At 51.5% G+C, this 25,790-nt stretch overlaps 1 protein-coding gene across 4 annotated transcripts in view; it reads right to left on the bottom strand.

Annotated features, from left to right (window-relative positions):
• Positions 1-11,431: 11,431 nt before the first annotated feature.
• NFIC (nuclear factor I C) overlaps positions 11,432-25,790 on the bottom strand; it is a 96,842-nt gene continuing 82,483 nt past the window's right edge. For 3 of the 4 annotated variants that reach the window (XM_079960733.1, XM_079960731.1, XM_079960732.1), the window contains exons 9-11: positions 20,695-20,854; positions 17,022-17,101; positions 11,432-12,265 (exon numbers count right to left, since the gene is read on the bottom strand). In XM_079960733.1, the coding sequence (XP_079816859.1) occupies positions 12,248-12,265; positions 17,022-17,101; positions 20,695-20,854 (258 nt within the window). In that variant the 3' untranslated portion in view covers positions 11,432-12,247. The remainder of the gene's footprint in view (positions 12,266-17,021; positions 17,102-20,694; positions 20,855-25,790) is intronic. The other variant, XM_079960734.1, reaches the window with a different exon arrangement.

The following is a 25,790-nucleotide window of genomic DNA, read 5'->3' as shown; positions in this document are numbered from 1 at the left end:
GGGATAAGGCTCTTCTAGGTCTCTTCTGAAATAAACTTTGGGGGGGCAGAAGCTGGGGGTTGTTGCTGGGAGATAGTCTCATCCTACAAGCCGTCGTCAAAGGGCAGCTTCTATTAGCTTGCCAATATTTTTCTGGGGAACGGTTACGGTGTCTCCCCCTGCTACAACACTATCTCAGACCTTTTGAGGACAACGGAAAACCCTAAATCGACTCAAAACCCACCGCTTCTTAATTTTCCCTCGGGGCAACCCCCCTCCCCCACCATCTTGTGGGGGGGGGAGCGCCCCCCACCTCAAATCCACAAATGTGCAAGTTAAAAGAAGCTGGTGTTTGTGTTTGTGTGTGTTTTCCTTTCCAAAACAAAAAAGAGAGAAGCAGCAATTTAATAAAATTATATTGCAAAAGAAGTTTTCTTTTTCTTTTTAAAAAAAGATATAGATATATATACACAGTGCTCCCCACCCCGGCCAAATTGCGAGATTATCCTGGCTTACAAGGAAGGATTGTCAGTTTAGACACTTATGCCCTTTGCCCCTCCGGCCAGACCCATTTAAAAGAAAGAGAAGGGGGAAAGACCTATCGCTGTAACGAAATCGCCTTGTCGGGGGCCGGGAAGCGATTTTGGGTGAGAGGGTGGAGACACCCAGGGAGACGCGTCGGACGCCCCCTTTCCGGCATAGCACCATAAAGGTAAATACAATATTCTGTACATGATTTCTCTCCCCTCTGCCCCCGCGGGCCCTTTCAGACAACCGCCCCCAAAGTATAAAAAATATGTAGTGCATGAGGAAGGCAGGAGGGCGCCCCCCGAGTGTGTGTGCCTTGCATAGAAGTGGGAGTAGACTTTCTCGCGCAGAGTCCACAGTGCGAATGGCGCTACGGGGAAGTTCTCGCCGCCGACGGTCGGGGATGAAGGGAGCTTGGCGTGTCCCTGGACGACCAGGGTGAGGGGACATCTTGTCCCTGCTCTAAGGAACATTCCCTGCTGCACACGAGAGATGGAGGAGTGCCTCTATTCTGAAGAGGCATTCTCTCCCGGGAAAGGAGAGTGCTTCTTCAGGACTGGGGCGAACAAGCAGCCTTCCTGTGATTGCCTGGGATTCGGACTTGGAGGCTGAGGAATCCCAGCCTGCACAGGAGTCCCCACCTCCAGAACCAGCTGAGCCGGGGCTGGGGCCTGAGCCTGAAGGGTCCTCACCTGTGCTGGATCCTCAGGTGAGTCTGCTCTGGCTCCTGAGGTGATAGAGAACCCATTGCCTGCAGGTGCTCCACTCTCAGCCCTGTCAGAGGAAGCTGAGGTTGCCTCTGGGTCCGGGAACCCTCCAGCCTCTCCTGAGCTGCAGAGGCTCAGGGCAGAGAGGCGGAGGGAACTAAGTTCCCGCAGGAGGAGTGCTCGCCTCCAGGCCAGGAGAGGTGAGTCACCTGAGGATTGGGGCCGCCCTATGCCTCAGGGCAGATAAAACCAAGCCAGCCCCATGCGGGAGCAACATTGTCGCTAGCCAGTTCCTGCCTGCACCCTCTCCTGCCGGATCTTCTGACCTTGCAAAACTCCCTGCCATGGACCCAGCTTCAGCTTTGACGGACGGCATCAATACTGCTCCCTCGACCTCGGACTGGACTCAGACCACGCCTCACAGAAACCAGCACACTTCCCTTTGTGGCCGGACTCTCACAGCCTCAACCTCCCTAGCCAGACGGCATGGAGGGTGCAATTCAATTCAGGAGCTGTCGGAAGGCCAAAGCACCCCACACACATCTTATGGGGGAGCATGACGGGATGCCCCCCCCAAACACCCCAGAGTTTCCTTCTCTTCAACCCGCAGCCTCCCTGCTTCCTCGCCTCCCTGATTGTCGGCAGAGCTGCTCCGCCGACAGCAGCTCGCCTGGGGCGAGTCGGAAATCGCCTCCGGGCACCGCCGCTCTTCCTGCACCCCTACAAAGAGACGCCTCTCTCCACACCACCTAACTTAGTTCCCAATTCCGTTTACGGTTCCCGCGGCTTCGACCCTTCCCCCTCCTCCTCTTTAAAAAAAGTTTTCTGCCTTGGAACAATTGCACATCCGTCCTCCTTTCTTAAGACTGACTCTTCCCACCCGGGGGTGCCAGAAATAAATCCGTAAGTGCAGCAGCTACGGCAGGGTTGCATAGGTTCGATCGCTGCATGGCTCTTTATCTCTGGGTTGCGTCTGTGATTTTTATTTGTGTTTGTGGAAATGCGCCCAAACGCCTCATTATTATTTTTAAAAGGCGGGGCGAATCTCAGCGCAAACCACCTCAATTTCCCCCTCTTTGGCCAATTCAGGAGGTGGGGCTGTTCAGATTAGAGGCCCTGTTTTCTGGGTTTCAGTTCAGGGGCAGAGTGCCTGCAGAAGATTCCGGGTTCGATTTCCGATGGCAGCTCCCAGCAGGGCTGGGAAAGGCTTTCCAAAATACTGGACAGCTGCTGCAAGCCAGTGTAGGCTGCCCAGGGGGCCCAACTCAGTATAAAGCAGCTTTCTATTTAAACCAACCCTTCACCCAGGACAATGAGGACTAGAATATTGCGTTGTTTTTAGGAGAAGCCTATAGCTTTGCATGCAAAAGGTTGCAGGTTCAATCCCTGGCAATCTCCAGCTGTATTTACATTTTGCCAGCAGAGCTCTGTACATGCTACAAATGCCCAAAGCGAGCTCCGCCGGCAGACCGCGAGACGTCGAATCTCGGGGTTGTGGATTCGAGTTCCGCACTACAGTGGGCTGGGCTGGATGACCTCGTGGGGTCCCTTTTGACTCGATGATCCCAGGAGTTAAGAGGGGACTGTGTGGCCCGCGAGGGCTGAAAACGGTTCGAGAGCAGTCCCGATTCACCCGCTTGTCTCCGCTTAAACAGGCCAGGCAGGTTGCGGGAATGGCACAAAACCGCCAAACCTGTTGAGCTTTGCATGCAAAAGGTTGCAGGTTCAATCCCTGGCAATCTCCAGCTCTATTTACATTTTGCCTATTGTTTCTTTTGGGGGCAGCGGCCAAGCAGGAAACACGGAGGGAAAGGTTAAAGGCCACGGCCTACCAGGAAAGGGTCAAATCTTCAAATCTGCAAAGCTTCTGCGTTTACGCCTGAGCCTCTGCTCTGCGGAAAAACTCCCATTTGCAGCCTGTAGATTTGTGACAAAGGATGGAAGGACTCCACTGGCCCCAACAGTCCCCCCGCAGGCAGTATGGCCTAATGGTCAGGGAAGACGCGAGTTGCAGTTCAGAGACATCTGGGCGGCCACAAGTCCCCGCAAGCGACACAAAGCTGTCCTTTCTGGGGCTGCGAGTGTGAATCATGTAGATCAGTGGGAGGTTGGGGGCAAGACGTTCCGTCTCCAGCGGCGCTGCCTTGGGAGACGAAGTCGAAGCACCCTGCCCCACAGATCTGGGGTGGGTGCCTGGGCTGTGGTCAGTAATAAGGTGCTTTTGTTTATTTTATTTTAGATCCCTCTTCCATCAGTTGCTGGTCGATAAACCAACAGACCAAAATTAAGTGCTTAATATATAATAATAATAATAATAATAAGAAGAAGAAGAAGAAGAAGGTGAACTTTTTTTAGCATTTTGGGGTGGGTGTAGATGGATCCAGTAGAATTACAGAATCAGAGTTGGAATCCAGGGTGCCAACTTGAATAAAATTTTTGGGAAGGGCAAGAAAGTATAACCGATCGCACAACTGATCGCAAGACGCAACATTTGAACGGCGATGCCCATCAGCTTTTGGGGAGAGGCGGTCCCCTCAAACATTTTATTGGGGACTCCGAAGGGACCTCGGCCCCTAGGATTTGGCTCCTACAGTTAGAAGGGGCCTCTGCAATGCCAGAATCTCAACACGTGGTCCCCCATCCAGTTTGAAACCACACTGGACCCTGCTTAGCTTTGCAAATGTGCTGGCTGCCTATCTTGCCTACAGAATACATTCTTAACCTGAAAATGCATTGACGTCATCAACGTGGCTAATAAATTGTCTTATCTTGACAACGTCAGGGTTTTCAAAACAGCATTTCCACCCTACATCTATTGCTCCCTGGCAAAGAAGGGCCTGCCAACTTCCTTTCCCTCTCTTTCTAATTTTTTTTCCAGTCTCAGATTCAGTTTTCCGCAGCAATTCGCCAAAAATAAAGCCCTCACGAAAATTCACCGGCATTTTCCCATGCAAATTTCTCCCGGCAAACACATTTTCCACATGCGGTTTTTGACTGTTGTGCACATTTTCGCGAGCTGTTCCCCTCCTTGTTTAATGCAATTTATTTATTTATTTTTTTGCAAATGTTCTTTGGCCGGAGAACCACCTTGCAAAATTCAGATCGATGCAAATTTCAAAAAGTGTTTCGGTTTTCCTTCGGGGAGGGCGAATGTGATAGCTCTGCAGCTAAATGCGAACTGAACCAATTTTTTTATCCATGCCTTGGATTCAGCAGCGTGCCAATTTTCATGGGTGTAAATAGGTATCTACTGCAGAGAGCTAAATTGGAGCTAAATTTGTTAAGTGGGCAAGGCTACCGACATGTCAGTCACCTGGTCACATGATGAGTCCAGGCAGGTCTAATTTGACCCACAGGCCCTGGACTACGTTCCTTCCAGAATTCTTTAATTTCTTGGGGTCTCCAAACAAGGAAGGGCGCTCTGAGCTTTTGCAGCCTGAGTAGGTAGTATTCTGGGATGTTGGGAAAGACCTCCCTGCTCAGAGCTTTCCCGGAAGCCAGCTGCCACGAAAATTTCCTCTCCCCCCCCTTTTTATAAAGCGTTCATACTGCAGTCACCATCCCACCTGCTCAACTGAACGAAAGCAAGTGGAATTGCAGAAAGCCGGCGAGTTAAAAAAGGACGAACTTTTCTCGTGCCCGACGCCCCACACTCACAGTTCCTTTTTTAAGATGGGGGAAATGTCCCATTTTGTGGGGACGACGATGGGGCGGGCAATATAGGATGGAAGGATTCTAGCATCGGGGGAAAACAGAGTTGGAATCTCAGAGAAGACCCATTGGATTTAGTGGGCGCAAATCAGCCACAAACACACATCTCCGTAGGCCTGCTGGGATGGTGATTCCCTTGGTTATAACTTTTAGGTTCAAATGTGTCTATCGAGTGGGATTCTGCCACTGTTCATTAATCCCCCCCTGCTGCACCCCCCAAAAAAAACCCTGCTTTTCCCACAGGGAGGTAGCAACAGATATGGCTATCTCTGATTCCCTACCTTTGATATCAACTTTTCAAAACAAAACCCACCTTAAAAAAACCATGCCCTCGGCTGTTTAGTTTCAGGGTGCTCAAAGCAGTCTTCAGAGAAGTCTACTGTTCTCCCTCTGCATGAGTCACTGAACCAGACGCTGCTCATCCTTAGGAAAGAATTCAATTCTGCCAAGCCTGGGCTCTGAATGGATGACATCGCCTCACTCCCACCAAGGACAGGCCAGATGAGAGCAGGGCTGGGGCCCGATCCAGCGCGTCCCTCTTGCGTTCTCACCAGCCCAAACCAGTATTGCAGGCACAGACCAACCCCGCCAACAAGGGACTGGAAGACAGCCAAGCGGGCAGAGATTCACTCAGAGGGGCGGCGAGCGCCTTTCTGCTCTCAAATGCTGGGAGGAGTTAGCTGGCCCACTTGCAACTCAGAGCATGCAAAGAACTTTCTGTTGAAACAAACAACACCCCCCCAAAAAAACCTAGAACCTCACGGTATTTGCCTGCACCTCGCCCCACTTCGAAACATGCACACACCTACGTCTGACCCTCCCTCAATCTACTCCAGAGACCGAATGCCGAATGCAAGGGGAAATAGAAAGTTGGGGCTGGAATAAGGGCATTCCTTGCAAGTGGGGGTGAGAGGGCACCCCCCCAAAAAAAACCCCAACCAGACCTTCTCTGCCATGCTTGCCAATTTTGATCTATTAGAAAGAATAGATTTGCAAAATTCAAGCCTAGCCCAACTCATCCAACAGGCAGGTGATCTAATTTCGTTGCCGTTGATAATTAAGAGATTACCTACAGGGGGCGCGCATATTGGGGAAAAAAACCCTCCCCATTTTTTCATTTGCGTTCGTAACTGGAAGACGTGGAACCGCAGCCAGGGCGGAAATCGCTTCTGCCGCCCCATGTTGGCACTGACCGGTGGGTGGCGGCGCAGGATTCAAATTCTCATTGTCCGTCTCTCGGGGGTGGTGGAGGGGTGATGTCTACAGTTTTAGAACACCAGCTTCTCCCCCCCCCAAAAAAAACACACCCGCCGGGTATTTTTAAAGGGTTTTTTTTTTTGCAACGGTGATGGTGAAGCAGAACCTCCAGAGGCCCAAGCAATCTATCTGAAAAGATGATGGAGATGAACAGCAAGAGACGGGCTGGTCCCGCTTTTTGGGTGTTCGGGGGGGGGCAAATCTGGGGCGATCATGTTGCAAATGCTGTTGACAAGCTTTTGGGGGGATTGCTACAGGCCAGCGGTCCCCGAAGCTCGTAGTTCCCCGTTGGAGGGCAATGAGATTCTGGAGGGGGGCAGGAAGGGCAGTTGAGGGGCACCGAAAAACCAATACAGTGGTCGCTCGGGTTGCGAACGTGATCCGTGCAGGATGGACTTTCGCAACCCGCAGTGGCACGTCTGCGCGGGTTGCGATTCGGTGCTTCTGCGCATGAGCAAAGAGCGATTTAGTGCTTCTGCGCGACCGCCAAAACCCAGAAGTAACCCGTTCCAGTACTTCCAGGTTTTGGCAGGTCCGTAACCCGATAAACCGCAACCTTGAAGCGTCTGTAACTCGAGGTTTGACTGTACTGTATGTTCGCTTTGCTGACTTAATTAAACTAAATAGTTTCGATCGGATTTGGCGTAAGTGTGGAATTAATGGCGGCCGTTTTGAATTTTATTCTGTTGTTACGCTCCTGCAAATCGCTTATTCGAATGCTTTTTTTATAGGGCAGGCACTGGAGATGAGCTTATTATGGGATGAAAGGGGCGGCCTCCTGGAAAAAGTTTGGTCTAGACGGACCCTGGGTCTCATCCGGGCACAGAGACCCCCAACTTTCTTTCGGAGAAATGACAAGAGCTGTTAAGACAGCAGAACTGCCTCAGAAAGGACTCTTCTTCCTTGTAGGGTTTTTTAATCGAAGTTGCATGGCCTGGAAAGTTTTTGACATTTTATAGTGTTTTTAATATTTTGTTTCAAGGGGCTGGGGCAACCCAGCCAGATGGGGGAGCGTGCAAATAATAAAATTATTATTATTATTATTATTACTATTATTATTAGCTGTGATCCCTGCCTTGCAGGGGGCTGGAATACATGACCTTTGATGTCCCCTTTCCAACTGTACAATACTATGATTTGTTGAGGCCGAGCCAGTGCAAACAGGACTTAAGGGGAAACAGCTAACAGCCTCTCATGTCTTGGGGTTCGTTTGCTTTTTTAAAAGACACGCTGGACGCTGCCTTGGTGATGACTCCCAGCAAAAAGGTACTTTAACCGCCTCTGAGAAATCAATCGCTTTGAAATGTGTGACGACCCCCCCCCCAAAAAAAGGACTGCTGGCAATCAAAGGAGTCTGAGCAGAGCTCTATACATGCTACAAGCGCCCAAAACGAGCTCCGCCGGCAGAGCGCGAGACGTCGAATCTCGGGGTTGTGGATTCGAGTCCCGCACTACGGTGGGCTGGGCTGGATGACCTCGTGGGGTCCCTTTTGACTCGATGATCCCAGGAGTTAAGAGGGGACTGTGTGGCCCGCGAGGGCCAAAAACGGTTCGAGAGCGGTCCGCTTGTCGACGCCACATTTGCCTCCGCTTAAACAGGCCAGGCGGGTTGCGGGAATGGCACAAAACCGCCAAACCTGTTGAGTCGAAGAGATGGGGTTGGGCGCGTGTGACCCTCTCTGGCCCTCTCCTTCCATCCAGGGGCATTTATGGGGTGGGGTAACCCTCTATAGGGACAAAGGAGCGTTTGTGTGCGGGAGAAGAAGCACCCACGCCAATTCAAACCCGTGTGAGCGAAACATGCCCCACATTTTTGCACAAGCCCAGAACACCGAACCCCCCAGAGCCATCTCGGCCACCCGGCAGCCACTTTCAGAAACTTCAGGATCAACACAAAAAGAATTTTAAAAAAAACAACCGAAAACCCTCACTTCACTTCCTCCATTGCAATTTGCCCTCGCGCGACCCCGTCCGTAATGCTGATTTTATTTTTTTAAAAAGGCAATAATTCCCCCCCACCCACCCTGCATACCTCCCCCTACCCCATACACGCATTAAAAGCATGCAAACAGATCTGTGCATTAAATCTCATTAAAGTTAATACATTTTTCTTTTCTGTAGAAGGCAAGGCACATTATGTGGTATAAAACATCTTTCTCTTGTTTTTTTTCCTCGTTTTTTCATTTTTTTCTCTCGTGCAAATTCGGGCAGGGAGGGGGGGCGAGGCGGGGAGGGAGTGGTGGGTTTCTTCTCCCACCCCCCCATTTTGTTCCTCATCGGAGAGGCGGAGCCAAGTTTGGGGGGGAGGCGAGAAGGGGGCGGGGCTTATGTATTCTTGCCATGCACACATTCTCAGCCAGCTGATGGGTTGAGCTAGGGCACATGAGTTCCTGTTCCGAAAGCACCATGCAGTCTATAGTGGGAAAGGGTTTTAAAAAATCTCTCTCGGTTCCTTCTGGAAACGCCTCCACCAATTGCAAATATACGCTTTATGATTTCCGTTTTAAAAAATAATAATGACCCCCATGGGGAGGTAACCAGCTTTGTGGTTTAATTTCAGCTTGGAGAAAGCCCATGGTTTTTTGTGGGGGTTTTTTCCGGGGGGACGGGACGGGGTTGTGGGGCGCTCCCACCCACTACTGGCTAAACCTGGCGTCAACATTTCTCGCTATATAAAGGTGCAGAGATGTAAACAAGAGTCGCTGGGAACCACCCTCCCTTTCCGCCAAACGCTGCCCATCGGAGGGGAAGGCCTTGGGGCTACCTAGCAAAGTGTCTCCCCCTCCCCCCTTGGCCTCGGAGGAGGGAGTGGAGGGGTCAGGAGGGGTCAGGTGGGTTTTTGCATATGCAAACGCAAGCCCCAGGTGGGCAGAGAAGCCACAGCCCCTGAGGATAAGTCGCGAGCGACGTCGTCGTTGGAAGCATCATTCAGAGGGGCGACAGGCACTGCCGCCCCAATCTTTCCGGCCGTGAAACTGGGCTGAAGACAGAAGACCCTCGGGAACAGGGAAAAGTCCTTCTGGGAATCGCGCAAGACCAGGTCAAAGGTCCCCAAAAACCGCTGCTGTTTTGACCGAAGGAGCTGCGCCGGAGAAGTCCGTGCCTTTTCTCAAAATCTCACAACTCTTCTTCTTTTTGTACATCTGAAGGCTCAGAGACTCCTGGGCAAAGGAGATCGGGTGCGCCACAAACCGGTTTGGGTAAAAAAAACAAAAACAAAACCCAAACATATAAAAACCAGAAACAACTCCCCTCACATTTCAGCTAGGAGACAGGAACAGATTCGAGACTTCTGGGGGTTTGAAAACCAGCCTGGTGGGTATGTTGGAGAGAAACTCACCCAAGGATGGATTTCATCTCTGGGGCTGGCGGTGGAAAGCTGCAAGAGATTCTGGATCAAAATGCCATCTGGGTTCTTCCTGACACATCTAGAGAGCAAAAACATCCACCTCTTTTGTACCACTTGGGACAACCGCCATGGCTTCTCCCCCAACGAACGGTGGAAACTATAATTTGAAGAGGGCAGGCAGGGACAATGCGGCCTTGCAGATGGCGCTGGGTTCCAAACTCCCGACGACTAGGGACTGCGGTTCGCAGCTTCCAAAACTTCTCCTTTCTCGGTGCGCCATGTGGTCGTTCCAACTGGTCTGCTTGGACGGATCGCTGCTGGATGAGGGCTGCAATGCCCTCTGCACCTCACACGTCCCTCCTTGCAGGATCGATCGCTTTTGAACACACAGAGGGAAACTCTCCGGGCTTGTTTCGAAGGATCTCCGCTTTCGCTGAAGAGGAAGGACCCGTCTGAAGAGAAGGCAGTGCTCCCCAGACTTTGCAGAAAAATCTGGCATCAGCAGCGCCGCACGGACTCTTGCACGGCCCTCTGTCGTGGATGCTTCCGTTGCAATGTCTGCGTTGGACTCAGAGACCCTGGGGGAAAGGGGGCGACCCGCTCCCAGCTAAGCAATTCTACGATTCTGCGAACGACGGGAGGAGATCAGGTCTGTGGTGTTTGAAAGCTTTGGTGTTCGCTAGGAAAAGAGGGTGGTGGTTGGGGCGTGAGGCGTTATTTGAAATGATGCTCTCTTGGAGCACTACAAGTTCAGCTCGGCCCGGATCGGGCCCTGCGCCCGCGGTTGTCGCCGCTTTCTCCGTAACCCGGCGAGGAGGACTGGCGCGTTAAAATGTAGGCACTTGGACCAGTCAGAGATGGCTTCTGGGCTCCACCGTCTGGGGCTTGCGGGGGGGGGGGCAGGAGTGGGGAGGAAAAGGATAAATTGAGTCCTAGAGGGAGGGGGCACCTGTGGGATAAGGTATCACCTCCCCACCCGTCTGCTGGATTTAGCTATTTTGTCCTGAAAGACTCGCTCCGATAAGGCCCCGTTCTGTGCCTCCCTGGTGGTCTCCTCTTGACAGCCCCCCCCTCAAAGGATAACAAAAAAGCACTATGGGGGAGACGGCCTTCTTCGCCTCGTCCCCCCCTCCCATGAACTCCCCCTCCCGCCCCCACCTTCCTTTCTCCTTTTCAAAGTGCATTTCCTACAACAATAATAATGTGCAATCCGTATTAGCAGTCCCACCCCCGGCCTTGCCGCCACACACGCCACCCCCCCTGACATAGCTGGTTTAACTATAACATGCATAGCTCTTTGTACACAAGGGCCGGGGGGGGGGGCGTTTTGCAGGGAGAACGGGGAGGGGGGAGGCCACCAGCTCGCTCACATCCCCCTGCAAGACCCCTTCGCCCTCCCAACCACAGACGCAGTCCTCAAATGTACGCAAACCCTTTCCCAAACCTCACTCCTAAGGGGTTTTGCCGGGCGGGTGGGCAAAGGTGGAGGCAAGAGGGGAGACGCGGACCCTCACCCCGGCCGCAAACCCGCTCCGCGTAAAGAGAGCAGGTGCGCAATTCTCTGCGCTGGCCGGGCAGGGAACCCATTCTCTCGGCCTCACGTCCAACTTTAAGGCAAGGGTTCGAGACAGAGCTCTGGTACCGTGCGGGAAAATGGGGTGGGGTGCTGTTTAAACACAGCGTACGGCCGTATCCAACCCCCTGCCCGGCGTTGGAAAAAGACTTGCCGCACCAACCCTTCAAGTTTCCAAAGGGTTGTGGGGTTTTTTGTGCGTGCGGCATTTGGGCTCCGCCTGCATGGACGCGGCTCGGGTCTAACCCCCCCCCCCAACCGACAGCCCCTTTTGCCAGACCAACCCTGTCTTTTGCGCCCCCTCCCCACCCGTCCCACCCCCTTTCGAACTCGCTTTTACGCACATCCCGCTTGCTGGGCGGAAAGAGAGCAGTTGCGGAATCGCGCTCCGTTCTTCCTCCGCCGAAGAAATCTTGCCAACACCCTGTCATGCGGTGGGTGCCATGGGCGGGACCCCGACCCCCCCCCCATGGGGAAGCAAAACGCAGGTTATTTTGTAGGGGGGGGGGAGGGATGGGGGCCACAGACGCAGCATAAAAGGTGTCCAGCTTTTCTCCCTCGCGGGAGAGGGGTTTTGCTACCTCCGCTGTCTCGACGCGCCGCGGAGATCCGTCGTCTTCTCCGGAGAAGGAAGGCGGTGTACAAAAGGGGAGCGGGGTGGGGGGTGGGAAGGTGCTGGAGGGGGCGGCAGCAGGCCAGGAATTACGCCCCCCCTTTCTCTAGTCTCTCTCTTTTCCACCCCTCACTCCCAAGGGGAGAAAAATGATCAGGAACATTTTGCATATAACATCCCTTTTGAGAACGGAACCGGCGGGGTGGCCGTGAGGCGCGATACGTCCTCTATCCAAAGTAGTGTTTGTTTCTGGCCCCCCAAGACTTGTCAGACGGGGTTGCGGGCTGGGCAGGCGAGTCTTCGCTTCGTTCGTTTTTTAAAAACATTTTGCAAAAGTTTGGACCTTCTCCCCGCGGCGCCAAGGACTCCCAAAGCCAAGTCTGTCGTTGCCCCAATCTCCGCGCTGCCATCAAGGTTTTGAGCCGGGGGGTCGGGAGTGGGGTGAATCGTTCTCCTCGGAGGATAGCCCAAAGCCCGGGAGGGGGGGTGAGGGGGGGTGAGAAAGATGAAGGTCCAAATGAAAGCTGCGGTTAACCTAAATACCAGGACTGGAGGACAAGAGGTGAGAGAAAGAGAAAGGGGAAAGAAGAGAAAATTATTTTTTCCCAAAAAAACCACATTATTTTTTATTGATTTTCAACATTTATCACAAATATAACCTAACAAAAGTGCTAGCCAGATACTTTGGAGGTCATCTGCAAAGTAAGGTTTGCCTATTAAAGGTAAAGGGACCCCTGACCATTAGGTCCAGTCGTGGCCAACTCTGGGGTTGCGGTGCTCATCTCGCTTTATTGGCCGAGGGAGCCGGCGTACAGCTTCCGGGTCATGTGGCCAGCATGACTAAGCCACTTCTGGCGAACCAGAGCAGCGCACAGAAATGCCGTTTACCTTCCCGCCAGAGCGGTACCTATTTATCTACTTGCACGTTGACGTGCTTTTGAACTGCTAGGTGGGCTGGAGCAGGGACTGAGCAATGGGAGCTCACCCCGTCACTGCGGGGATTCGAATTGCCAACCTTCTGATCAGCAAGCCCCAGGCTATGTGGTTTAACCCACATCGCCACCCATGTCCCCCATGCAGTAACCCAGGGTTTTCCAAGTGTGGGTCTCCAGCAGTTTTAGGACTACAGTTCCCATCATCCCTGACCACTGGTCCCGCTAGCTAGGGATGATGGGGGTTGTAGTCCAAAAACAGCTGGAGACCCAAGTTTGGGAAATTCTGCAGTAACCAAACTCATGATAGGTTGCTGGGTTGTAAAGGTAAAGGGACCCCTGACCATTAGGTCCAGTTGTGGCCGACTCTGGGGTTGCGGCTCTCATCTCGCTTTACTGGCTGAGGGAGCCGGCGTACAGCTTCCAGGTCATGTGGCCAGCAGGACTAAACCACTTCTGGCGAACTGGAGCAGCGCACGGAAATGCCGTTTACCTTCCCGCCGGAGCGGTACCTATTTATCTACTTGCACTTTGACGTGCTTTCGAACTGCTAGGCTGGCAGGAGCAGGGACCAAGCAACGGGAGCTCACCTCGTTATTGCGGGGATTCGAACCGCTGACCTTCTGACCGGCAAGCCCTAGGCTCTGCTCTGTGGTGTTAACCCACAGCGCCACCTGCATGTAGTTTTTGCAAATAGCCAGCAGGTGGCAGCACAGCCTTTTTGACTCTGTTTCTAGCTAGAGCTATTCCAGACATAGAATTATAGTTTTCAAAGAGATATTGGGGGTCATTCTGGTTCAGCCCCCTGCAATGCAGGTATAAGCGGCTGGGTTTTTGCCAAAAGAACCAGGAAATGTCTTAGACCATCACTATTTCTGTTGGAGAATTCCCCCGAAAACCTCCACAATTTCATTTCCCCTAAAAAAATCAAGAACCGGCCATGGATGATCACTCTGGATGTGTTTGCAATGGGAAGAAGCAGGTGCAGAAATTTAGCACTGAGCCTATTGTCTGCTTTCCCCAGAAACTCAGCATTTTTTAATTTTATTTTTAAATCAAGTCGCTAGTCCTCAATATATTCCCCAGCGGCAGTGATGGGGGTTCCACCACCACCAAATTACATCTCTACAGGTTGCAGCATTCGCTTTCCTGAGAATTTCAGCTTAAATAACCCATTTCTTTGGGGATTGTGGCCAAAGCGCGCCTTGGGTTACAACCTGTTTTGGTTTGCAAACGGACCTCCAGAATGGATTATGGTTGTAAACCAAGGTAAGGTAAAGGTAAAGGGACCCCTGACCATTAGGTCCAGTCGTGGCCGACTCTGGGGTTGCGGCGCTCATCTCGCTTTATTGGCCGAGGGAGCTAGCGTACAGCTTCCGGGTCATGTGGCCAGCAGGACTGAGCCGTTTCTGGCGAACCAGAGCAGCGCACGGAAATGCCGTTTCCCTTCCCGCTGGAGCGGTACCTATTCATCTACTTGCACTTTGACGTGCATTCGAACTGCTAGGTTGGCAGGAGCAGGAACCGAGCAACGGGAGCTCACCCCGTCATTGCGAGGATTCGAACTACCGACCTTCTGATCGGCAAGTCCTAGGCTCTGTGATTTAACCCACAGCACCACCACTGTAAAATAAAAGCTGTGAACCAGTGCTGGATTTAAGTATAAGCTAAACAAGCTACAGCTTAGGGCCCCAAAAAATGAGCCACAAAAAAGTTTAAAGGGGAAAAAACTGGATGTACATTTCCAAAATATAAGATAAAAAAATAAATAAAATAAAACCTACACGCAGCAACAGTGTTTTGTGTTGTGTAGGCTCCTGTGATATAAGTCATGGGCCCCGCCTGCTAGCCTGCTCCCTAAAATATCACTGGTTTGCTCCTTTCTATATATAGGGTGCCGACATTCTGCATGGACTGGTCACACGGCCACATGTGCAAATGGCTTGAGATACCTATTAGGTCCATCAATTAAAGGTAAAGGTAAAGGGACCCCTGACCATTAGGTCCAGTCATGGCCGACTCTGGGGTTGCGGCGCTCATCTTGCTTTACTGGCCGAGGGAGCCGGCGTCCAGCTTCCGGGTCATGTGGCCAGCAGGACTAAGCCGCTTCTGGAGAACCAGAGCAGCGCACGGAAACGCCGTTTACCATAATCCATCAATTACCATATAGCATTTATTCAACACAAAAAACAGCGGCCATTTGTTGTTGGCAAAGGACAGCTGGACATAGAAAGGGCCCCAAGACCTTTCAGGAGCTGAGGGCCTCATCCAGCCCTGGCTTTAGCTGAGGTTCCACAATTGCTGGGGGTTGGAATGGATGACCCCTGGGGTTCCCTTATCGCTTTACGATTCCACGACCTGCAAGCCATCTTGGCTGGAGGTGTTTGAGCATGGAGAGAGAGGCTGCGCCATAATTCCTACTGCGTCTAACAAGCTGTTTTCCCTCCCCTCCTTCTTTTTTTTTTTTTTTTTTTGCAGATTCAGCAGATCTCGGCTGGCGAGAGCGATTTCCCCTCCGCGCTCGTCCTCTCCTAGCCAGCCACCCGCAGTCTCTGCACTGCCTCTCCTCTGCAGTCAATTCCCCCCGCAACCCCCCCCCCACACAAAACACACCCGCAGACCCATATATGCCCTCTGGGACATTGCAACTGTGGCACGGAGAATCGTGCGTGAAAAGAGAGATTTGCGGGCCGACCGAGTGGATCTGACCCCCGTCTCCCTGCCTGACGAAAGCAGAAGATTTTGCAGAGGGAGAAAAAGGTCACACAGATCACTTCTTCGTTCACCCAACAAAACACGTGTCAAATCTTTTATTTCCCTTCCCTTTTATGAAGATCACCCGCTCTGAGACCCCACAGCTAATTCTCCCCTGGCCCCCTCGCTGGCCCAAGTAGGACCAATTCAACCAGCTAGCCCTGGGGATCATCTAATGCTTATTAGATGGGTTTCCCCGAAATTGATTCCTGAGCTTTGAATTTTATCGTTATTCATGTTTTTATGCTGTGTTTTATGCTGCTTTTACAATTGTTTTAAATTTGTTGTGAGCCTGGTGTTTGAACCGGGAAGGGCGGGGTAAAATAAAAATCTATTATTATTATTATTATTAATTGAGGGGAAAGCACACACCCAAAATGTGTCTGAATGCGAAACGGGATTGCAAAAAGGCATACATCTTGCTGCCCTTTTTCTCCCTTTGGATGTCTCAGAATCGCAAGTTAGCTATCTGGCCTGAATCAAAGGACTGTAGAGTTGCAAAGGGACCCTCAGCGGTCATCCATCCCAACCCCTTTTGCAATGCAGGAATCTCAGCGAAAGCATCCCTGACAGAGGGCCATTCGAACTCTGCTTAAAGATCTCCAAGAAAGACTTCCATCCCACGGCCGAATAGCTCTTACTGCCAGAAAGTTTCCCCTGATAATTTCGTTGGAATTTCCTTTGGTGGCAAAGGGCTGGAAGGAAGAAGAAGCCCCAACAATAATCTGGATGGGCATAACAAACTACAAGAATTTGCTGAAATGGCGCGGTTGACAAATAGCTATATCAGGCATAGGCAAACTCCGGCCCTCCAGATGTTTGGGACTACAACTCCCATCATCCCTAGCTAACAGGACCAGCGGTCAGGGATGATGGGAATTGTAGTCCCAAACACCTGGAGGGCCGGAGTTTGCCTATGCCTGAGCTATATAATCCCTAGTGTAGTAAAATAAGACCTTTGGAGCAGGCATTTAAAAAAGAAAGTTTTTTAATGAACTGCCCTAAAGGTAAAGGGACCCCTGACCGTTAGGTCCAGTCGTGGCCGACTCTGGGGTTGCAGCGCTCATCTCGCTTTATTGGCCGAGGGAGCCGGCGTACAGCTTCCAGGTCGTGTGGCCAGCAGGACTAAGCCGCTTCTGGCAAACCAGAGCAGCGCACGGAAACGCCGTTTCCCTTCCCGCCAGAGCGGTACCTATTTATCTACTTGCACTCTGACGTGCTTTTGAACTGCTAGGTTGGCAGGAGCAGGGACCGAGCAACGGGAGCTCACCCCGTCATTGCGGGGATTCGAACCACCGACCTTCTGATCGGCAAGTCCTAGGCTCTGTGGTTTAACCCACAGCCCCACCCGTGTCCCTATGAACCGCCCTAGTAGGGCAGTAATTGTTCCTTGATCATTTGTCACCCCCCTCCATGGTGGCACCTGGGGCGGACCATCCCCCCTTCCTAAGTCCCTGCCCACAATCCTTGACCACTTACTGGTCAAGCTGGCTGCGGGAGGACAGAGAAAGCAAAGGGTCCGGTCACCTTCGGAGGTCCGCAGGTCTCCCCCAACCCTGGTCCGAGAAGAGGAATTCTTCCATCGCCGTGACCCTGAGGAAGAGTTAGGGGGACTCACCTGTGCCTGATAGATGCTGCCAGGATCCCGTCCTAGTCCCACGAAGCGGTTCGCAGGGGGTGTGCCTGGGGCGGAGTAGGCTGAGGAAGGGAAAGAAGGAGAGGGGGAGAGGAAGAAAGGAGGGGGAACACAGCACGGTTTAGAAAAGAAACGCAAAACAAACCCCCGACCACCAATTCCTAACCATTCGTGGGGAAACCAGCCGGAATAATCTTCCTTCCTTCCTATCTTTTCCTTCCTTCCTTCCTTCCTTCCTTCCTTCCTTCCTTCCTTCCTTCCGTTTATATGCCCCCCCATCACAAAATCTCAGAGAGGCTCACAGGACAAAATACGAGGTATAAACCACAAGCAAACAGTTAAAACAAAAAACAACAACCCACCTCCTTCCCACAAACACATTTAAGAGACTGCAGAATGCCGAAAGCGACGGACTGTGCTGAAACGGCAAGGCCGGCGGCGAAATTAAGAGAGCGAAATGACGAACTCGTTATAGAAGAAGGGAAGCCTATTTATAATATATTTACATATATTAACAGTCAAATTAAATTGTGGGCGGGAGTAGAGATAAAAGCAGCGGGAGAAAAACGACAAAATGACAAAAATGTGGAGGGCATGCCACAAACTTTTCCTTCCTTCCTCCCTCCCTCCCTCCCTCCCTCCCTCCCTCCCTCCCTCCCTCCCTCCCTCCCTCTTTCCTTCCTTCCTTCCTTCCTTCCTTCCTTCCTTCCTTCCTTCCTTCCTTCCCCTTGTGGTTGCCCTGAGGGCACAACAGAAATATTTGCTGCTGCCCCCTCTGCCCGCTGGGCTCGTAAGCGCCCCAATCTACGAGTTTATTTTATTCCCCCCTTTTTATTGCATCCGTAGCCTCCCTATCTTTCAAAGAGCTTGAGGTGGTTTCGCGGTCCTCGTCCCATCCTCACAACGACCCTGCGTGGCGCGACAGGATGAAAGGTCGTGAATGGCCCCAGGCAGAGTTCAAAATTTGCCAGGCTCGTTTTGCAACCGAGTGAATATTCCTGGGTGCCAGAATAAGGGATCCTCAGACCTTGCCTGATTTCCCACACTAGCAACGCCCCCTGCAGAATTCTACCCGCCATTATTTCATCTGTACAACCGGAATGAATTTCAGGAACCCAAAATTCGTCTTGAAAACTACAAGCTTCTAACTGCCTGGCTCCCCAAAATGGCAACTTAGAATTCACACAGTCCAAAGCAAAGAGATCTAGGTCAGTGTCTCAGCCTCAAAACACAACATTGCCTGCATTGGCACCCGGGACGTTTCCGAGCACAATTCGAAGTGTTGGTGCTGACCTTGAAAGCCCTAAACGGCCCAGTATCCCTGAAGGAGCGTCTCCACCCCGGACACCTGGGTCCATCTCCCGAGGGCCTTCTGGCCGTTCCCTCCCTGCGAGAAGCGAGGTTGCAGGGAACCAGGCGGAGGGCCTTCTCGGTAGTGGCGCCCGCCCTGTGGAACTTCCTCCCACAAGATGTCAAGGAGATAAACAACTATCTGACTTTTTGAAAACAGCCCTGTGTGGGGAAGTTTCCAACACTTGAGTTTTATTCTGTTTTTATATAGATCGGAAGCCGCCCAGCGAAGCTTCGGCGACCCGGTCAGTTGGGCAGGGTTGAAATTATCATTCATACACCGTATTTTTCGTTCTATAAGACGCACCAGACCACAAGACGCACCTAGTTTTTGGAGGAGGAGAACAAGAAAAAAAATATTCTGAATCTCAGAAGCCAGAACAGCAAGAGGGATCGCTGCGCAGTGAAAGCAGCAATCCCTCTTGCTGTTCTGGCTTCTGGGATAGCTGCGCAGCCTGCCTTCGCTCCATAAGACGCACACACATTTCCCCTTACTTTTTAGGAGGGAAAAAGTGAGTCTTATACAGAAAAAAATATGGTAATTATTATGTGGTTTCCCATCGTTTCCAGCTGTTTAAGGAAATGAAAAGGGACTTTATCACAGTGCCTGGTTGTGTAAAAAGGTGTTGGGATTCCTAGCTCATGGCAGAGGAACTGAGTGAGTTTTGTTTTACATTCCAGTGTAAGCTTTTGGGTTAAAGGTTGAAAACCTGTGTTCTTTTTTTAAGCTATAAGAAACATTCATTAAACAGGGTCATTGTGCACCAATTCTCATCAGTTCCAGACAGCATAGGGATGGGATGGTGAGAGTCTGGCAATATCTGAAGGGTCCCTGCCAGGTATTTAAGAAGAATTCCCGGCCGCAAGGATGCTATTAGCCCAGAGATAAAAATAAGAGATAACCCCAGCCAGATAAGAATGGCAAACCAAGTTGATGGACGATGCCAAAATGGCAAAATTAACTAGGAAGCTCAGGAATCAAGAAGACAAGGACTTTGAAAAAGAACGGGGAAAGTTTATAATTTATATGAGAGACCACTGTAAGCAGGTTAAAATATTAGCAGGTCCAGCTCCGAGAACCTTCTGGCGATTCCCTCCCTGCGAGAAGCGAGGTTACAGGGAACCAGGCAGAGGGCCTTCTTGGTGGTGGCGCCCTCCCGCCGGATGTCAAGGAAATAAACAGCTTTCTGACTTTTAGAAGACACCTCAAAGCAGCCCTGTTTAGGGAAGTTTTTAATGTTTGGTGTTTTTAATATTCTGTTGGGAGCTGCCCAGTGTGGCTGAGGAAACCCGGCCAGATGGGCGGGGTAATAATAATAATAATAATAATAAACGAAAGTCCTTCGTTACACAGCTGCTCCTTTGGCTAGATCTGAGTCTGCAAGAGGACGTTTTGGATCGACGAGCCACAAAGCTTCTATTTAGGTGCAAACTAGGTAAAGGTAAAGGGACCCCTGACCATTAGTTCCAGTTGTGACCGACTCTGGGGTTGCGGCGCTCATCTCCCTTTATTGGCTGAAGGAGCCGGCGTACAGCTTCCGGGTCATGTGGCCAGCAGGACTAAGCCGCTTCTGGTGAACCAGAGCAGCGCACGGAAACGCTGTTTCCCTTCCCGCCGGAGCGGTACCTATTTATCTACTTGCACTATGACATGCTTTCAAACTGCTAGGTGGGCAGGAGCAGGGACAGAGCAACGGGAGCTCACCCCGTCATTGCGGGGATTCGAACCGCCAACCTTCTGATCGGCAAGCCCTAGGCTCTGTGGTTTAACCCACAGCGCCACAAACTATTCAGTTGCAAACCAGCAGGAGGGACACTGTTTTGATTTCAACAGGTGTGTTTTAAACTAAGATTACAAGACGTCCCCGTTTCCCGGGGACTGATTTACAAATCAGTCCCCAGACAAAATCCTATCATTCCTATTGAAGTTAAAAAGTGTCCCCGGATTCATTGAAAAAAAATCTGGTAACCTTATTTTAAACCGGCCCTTTGCCCAAGCCCTTTCCCATTGGCAGGTCAGGGCTGCCGCTGTTTCGAACCCAGGTCTCCCTCACTGCTGCCGCCTCCGCCCCTGAAAAAAAAAACCCCTCCTATGAAAAACACTGCCACGCTCCAAGTCCCACCCCTCTCTGAAAAATGAAAACACTAGACTGCGGTCTGTGAGCATGTCTGGATTTGGAGGTTTGGGGAGGTGGGCGGAATCGGGCATGGGTGGGCATGGCTGCTGGGCCATTTGGGAGGGGGCGGGCGGGCGGGCAGGAGTCGGGATTGGGTTTGGGGGGGGGCATTTTTGAGGCTTGCTTACTGGGAGACGTCGGCGAAGTGGTCCCTCCCTCGGAAGTTGTCGCGATGGGTTTGGTGTCGGGTGAGATTGCCAGGCGGGGCAGACCCGGGGGGGGCGGCGGCGCCAACATCTGGGTGGGAAGGTAATGCCCGGGAACCTTCACTTGTCCACCTCCATTTAACTAGGGGGGGGGGGGACACAAGATGGAAAACAAAAGAAGAGACACAAAGCTGGTTAACAGAGCCCTCAGAAGAGCCGGCCGGTGGAGAACCCCCCCACTTAGAAAAAACGGGGCGGGATTGGGGAACACGGGCACCTCGGCCAGCTCAACTCAGCATCCCCATTTGTGACCCCCCCACCCGCAGTGGGTATTTCATGGTAGACTACCTCTCTTTCAAATCAGAACCAGTGAAGGTCCTGTGTGAGGGCCTGGAGGCGGTTGGAGGATGGATGGCGGCTAACGGGTTGAGGTTGAATCCTGACAAGACAGAAGGACTGTTTTTGGGGGACAGGAGGCAGGCAGATGTGGGGGACTCCCTGGTCCTGAATGGGGCCACTGTGCCCCTGAAGGACCAGGTGCGCAGCCTGAGAGTCATTCTGGACTCATGGCTATCCATGGAGGCGCAGGTCAACTCTGTGTCCAGGGCGGCTCCATCTGGTATGCAGGATGAGACCCTCCCTGCCCGCACACTGTCTGGCCAGAGTGGTGCATGCTCTGGTTGTTTCTCGCTTGGACTACTGCCATGCGTTCTACATGGGGCTACCTTTGAAGGTGACCCGGAAACTACAACTAATCCAGAATGCGGCAGCTAGACTGGGGACTGGGAATGGCCACCAAGACCATATAACACCAGTCCTGAAAGACCTACATTGGCTCCCAGGACGTTTCTGAGCACAATTCAAAGTGTTGGTGCTGACCTTGAAAGCCCTAAATGTCCCAGTATCCCTGAAGGAGCGTCTCCACCCCCATCGTTCAGCCCGGACACCGGGGTCCATCTCCCAAGGGCCTTCTGGCGGTTTCCTCATTGCAAGAAGTGAGGTTACAGGGAACCAGGCAGAGGGCCTTCTCGGTGGTGGCGCCCTCCCTTCAGATGTCAAGGAAATAAACAACTATGTGACTTTTAGAAGACACCTCAAAGCAGCCCTGTTTAGGGAAGTTTTTAATGCTTGATGTTTTATTGTGCTTTTATATTTTTGTTGGGATCCACCCAGAGTGGCCGGGGAAGCCCAGCCAGGTGGGCAAGGTATAAATATTATTATTATTATTATTATTATTATTAGGTGATGGTGGTGGAATTTAGGCATAGGGCTATAGCTGGACTGTTGACCTTTGCTTTGCGGCATTTGAAAACGCATTCCTTTATTGTTTTATTTTATTTTATTTTAGGATCAGTAAGGTGAAGTTGCAAAAGCTGGAATAAAGATCGAGGGAGGGGAGCGATCTGTGGACCCCCCCCCATATTTATGAGAAGGGCAGGGGGAAACCACATGCCGCTAGTGGGCGGGGTCAGAGGCAAAATGGGCGGGGCGACAAATGCAAATTTATGCAGTAGGCTAGTTTATTACATTGACTTTCTCACAAACACACATACAGATCCGTCCGGCCTACTACCCCTAGAGTCGCAAGAGAGTGCCGGGACTAAAATAGTTTACCCAAAACTTCACTCTTGTGGTTTATCCCCACGATGGCTACTCAAGCTGGGTTTTAGTAAAGCAAGCAATTTAATTAAACGATATCGAGCGACAGAACAACTCGGCCACAATAAGAAAATTCTGCCCATGGTACGACTTATTCCCCACCTAGACGTTTTGACTCTTGGCCGCCCTGTTTGCATAACTTAATAATTCCAAAATATAGACGTGCTTTGACTCTCGCAAGACTGAATATACTGAATATACTCGAGGGACGATTCCAAAAAAACCCCAGTGGGAAAAACGCCTATGTCCCTGTGGAGATGGCAGTCGCGAATCGGCGGCTCATGTCCTTCGGGCCTGCAATCTTTACAAAGATTTGAGGAGCAAAATTATCACCCCTCTTTTATTGTCCATTGCGGGTCGCCCAACCACTGTTACAGTCTCCATTCCCTTGGCAGATCAAGAGGAACAGGCGATAGATAGCAAAAGTTGCAAGGTTTTTAACCGGAGCGATTAGAATAAGACCCACCATCTGACTATTGATCCGAACTCCCAAAATGTAATTTAACTTTTTACATTTATCCTCTGTATACAGCGGTACCTTGGTTCTCAAACGCCTTGGTTCCCAAACGCCTTGGTTCCCAAACGCCTTGGTTCTCAAACGCCTTGGTTCTCAAATGCCTTGGTTCTCAAACGCCTTGGTTCCCAAACACCTTGGTTCTCAAATGCCTTGGTTCCCAAACACCTTGGTTCCCAAACACCACAAACCAAGAAAAGTGTTCTGGTTCATGAACGTTTTCCAGAAGCCGGACATCCGGCGCGGCTTCGGATTGTGCACAGAAAGCTCCAATCGGAAGCCGTGCCTCGGTCGCCGAATGTTTTCAGACTTCCGGAACAGATTCTGTTTGGCACAACTGTATTTTAATGGGGGGGGGGAGGCAGAAACATAGACTGGTTTTCCCTGGACATGCCGTATTCTGGATACGTCCAGGAAAACCCAGACGTACTTCAACCCTATGCAGAGAGACGATACCCAAGGAAATAAAACAGGAGCAAATATGGAAGGGAGAGCTGGACCATCAAGAAGGCTGATCGCCGAAGAATGGATGCTTTTGAATTCTGGTGCTGGAGGAGACTCTTGAGAGTCCCATGGACTGCAAGAAGATCCAACCTCTCCATTCTGAAGGAAATCAGCCCTGAGTGCTCACTGGAAGGACAGATCCTGAAGCTGAGGCTCCGAGACTTTGGCCACCTCATGAGAAGAGAAGACTCCCTGGAAAAGACCCTGATGTTGGGAAAGATGGAGGGCACTAGGAGAAGGGGACGACAGAGGACGAGATGGTGGGACAGTGTTCTCGAAGCTACAAACATGAGTTTGATCAAACTGGGGGAGGCAGTGGAAGACAGGAGGGCCTGGCGTGCTCTGGTCCAGGGGGTCACGAAGAGGCGGACACCACTAAACGACTCACCAACAACAAGGTGCTACTGGACAATCTTTTTTAATTTTTTATATATTTCGACAAAGAGTCGGACACGACGAAATGACTAAACAACAACAACAAAAGTTTTTTCACAGGTAATGTTGGCTCGTAAATGCAGTGTGTGTTTTTGGGAGGTGGGGGGTTGGGCCTCCTCTATTCCCCCCCCCCAGCTGCCCTGCAGGCAGCCTGAGCAGTAGGTAGGTACCCCTTTGAAGGGGCCACCTGCTGGTGATGGAGCTGGGAGCCCACCAGGGTGGAGAGCAACCTTGCAGCAAAGCGAGATGCACATCAAAGAAGCCTTTATATGTTATGCATATCGACGGCCAGACCCGTCTCTCTCTGTGTGTGTGTTTGTGTGATGGTTGCAGAAGGCAGGGAGAGTTTGATTTGGAGACGGCTGGAGATTCCCAGCTTCAAAGCAGTCCAAAATCTCCCTCTGGCTTTCCCCCTCTCGTAACACGCCATGCCGATGCCCCATCTCACTGCGATCGAACCCAATCTTTCTACTTCTCCTTTTGGCAATCCCTCATAGCCAGTTGCCTTCCATAAACACGGTTTTAACAGTGAGTCCGTAAGTGACTGTGGAGGCCAATTCTGGATCCCCACGTCCTTCCACAGTGGGGACATAGGTTTCCATGCAGGAGTTGATCCTGGTGAGGGTTTGCCAAGCCTGCCTTCCTCTTAGCATGTTTCTCCCTCTTGTCCTGAGTTCGAGTGTCTCCAAAGCCCACGACAGCTTTGGGAAAGGCTGTTCTCCAGTTGGAGCGCTCACAGGCTAGTGTTTCCAGTTGCTGGTGTTTATAGTACATTTTTAAAGATTTGCCTTGAGATATATTTTGTTGGCCACCAACATTACGCTCTCTGTTTTTAAAAGTTCAGCATAGAGGAGTTTCTTTGGAAGATGATAATCTGGCTATGCAACGACTGCCACACGGATGTTACTAGCCCAGAGACGGAAAAAAGATAAAGTCCCTGCCAGAGAATAATGGCAAACTAAGCTGATGGACTGAAGGGACGCGGGTGGCGCTGTGGGTTAAACCACAGAGCCTAGGACTTGCCGATCAGAAGGTCGGCAGTTCGAATCCCCGCAATGACGGGGTGAGCTCCCATTGCTCGGTCCCTGCTCCTGCTAACCTAGCAGTTCAAAAGCATGTCAAAGTGCAAGTAGATAAATAGGTACCGTTCTGGCGGGAAGGTAGACGGCGTTTCCGTGCGCTGCTGTGGTTCTCCAGAAGTGGCTTAGTCCTGCTGGCCACATGACCCGGAAGCTGTACGCCGGCTCCCTCGGCCAGTAAAGCGAGATGAGCGCCACAACCCCAGAGTCAGCCATGACTGGACCTAATGGTCAGGGGTCCCTTTACCTTTAAGCTGATGGACTAAGCCTTGCCATCCCCTGATCTATCCCATCTTCTGTCTAAGCAATGCCCCCCTTTCCCACACCCGCTGGTCCTTATAACAATCCCGTTTAAGAACCGGTTCCCGAGCTTGACTTTTTCCTCTGCCCTCCTAGTTCCCCTTTCCTTGTGTGTCGTGCTTTCCGTGTTGTAGATTCTAAGCCGCGGCTCCCTTGACCCACGGCATTATTTCTGTGGCACCCCTGTAGGGCTCAGGAGCCCAGTTATGTCCCCCCCCTTGCCTGCAGAGCTGGCAGCACCTCAACGTTTTTTGAACACCCTTCCTTGTTGCCAGCGGCACCCCTGAACATCATTCAAGGCACCCCAGGGTGCCACGACACACTGAATCACTGTATTACACACTGGAACAAGGTGTCATATGCCCAAAACGCAGGAAGTGTCCCGGGGCATTATGGGAAACTCTGAAGCTGCGCCCTTCCAGATGTCTGTGTGCCCCAACACACAGATATCTGATATCTGTGTGCCCCAACAAGATATCTGTGTGCCCCAACACAAGCAAGAGAGCCTCCTTTTTCGCCATCAACACCGCCTGTCCCGACGCACAGACAGCTCCCTTTTAATTATAAAAATAATAAATTTTATTTAT

Source organism: Podarcis cretensis (assembly GCF_951804945.1).
Source record: "Podarcis cretensis genome assembly, chromosome: 18".
In the NCBI taxonomy this organism is placed as follows: Eukaryota; Metazoa; Chordata; class Lepidosauria; order Squamata; family Lacertidae; genus Podarcis; species Podarcis cretensis.
Note: the sequence above shows the minus strand (reverse complement) of the source record. Positions and strands in the feature narration are given on the sequence as shown.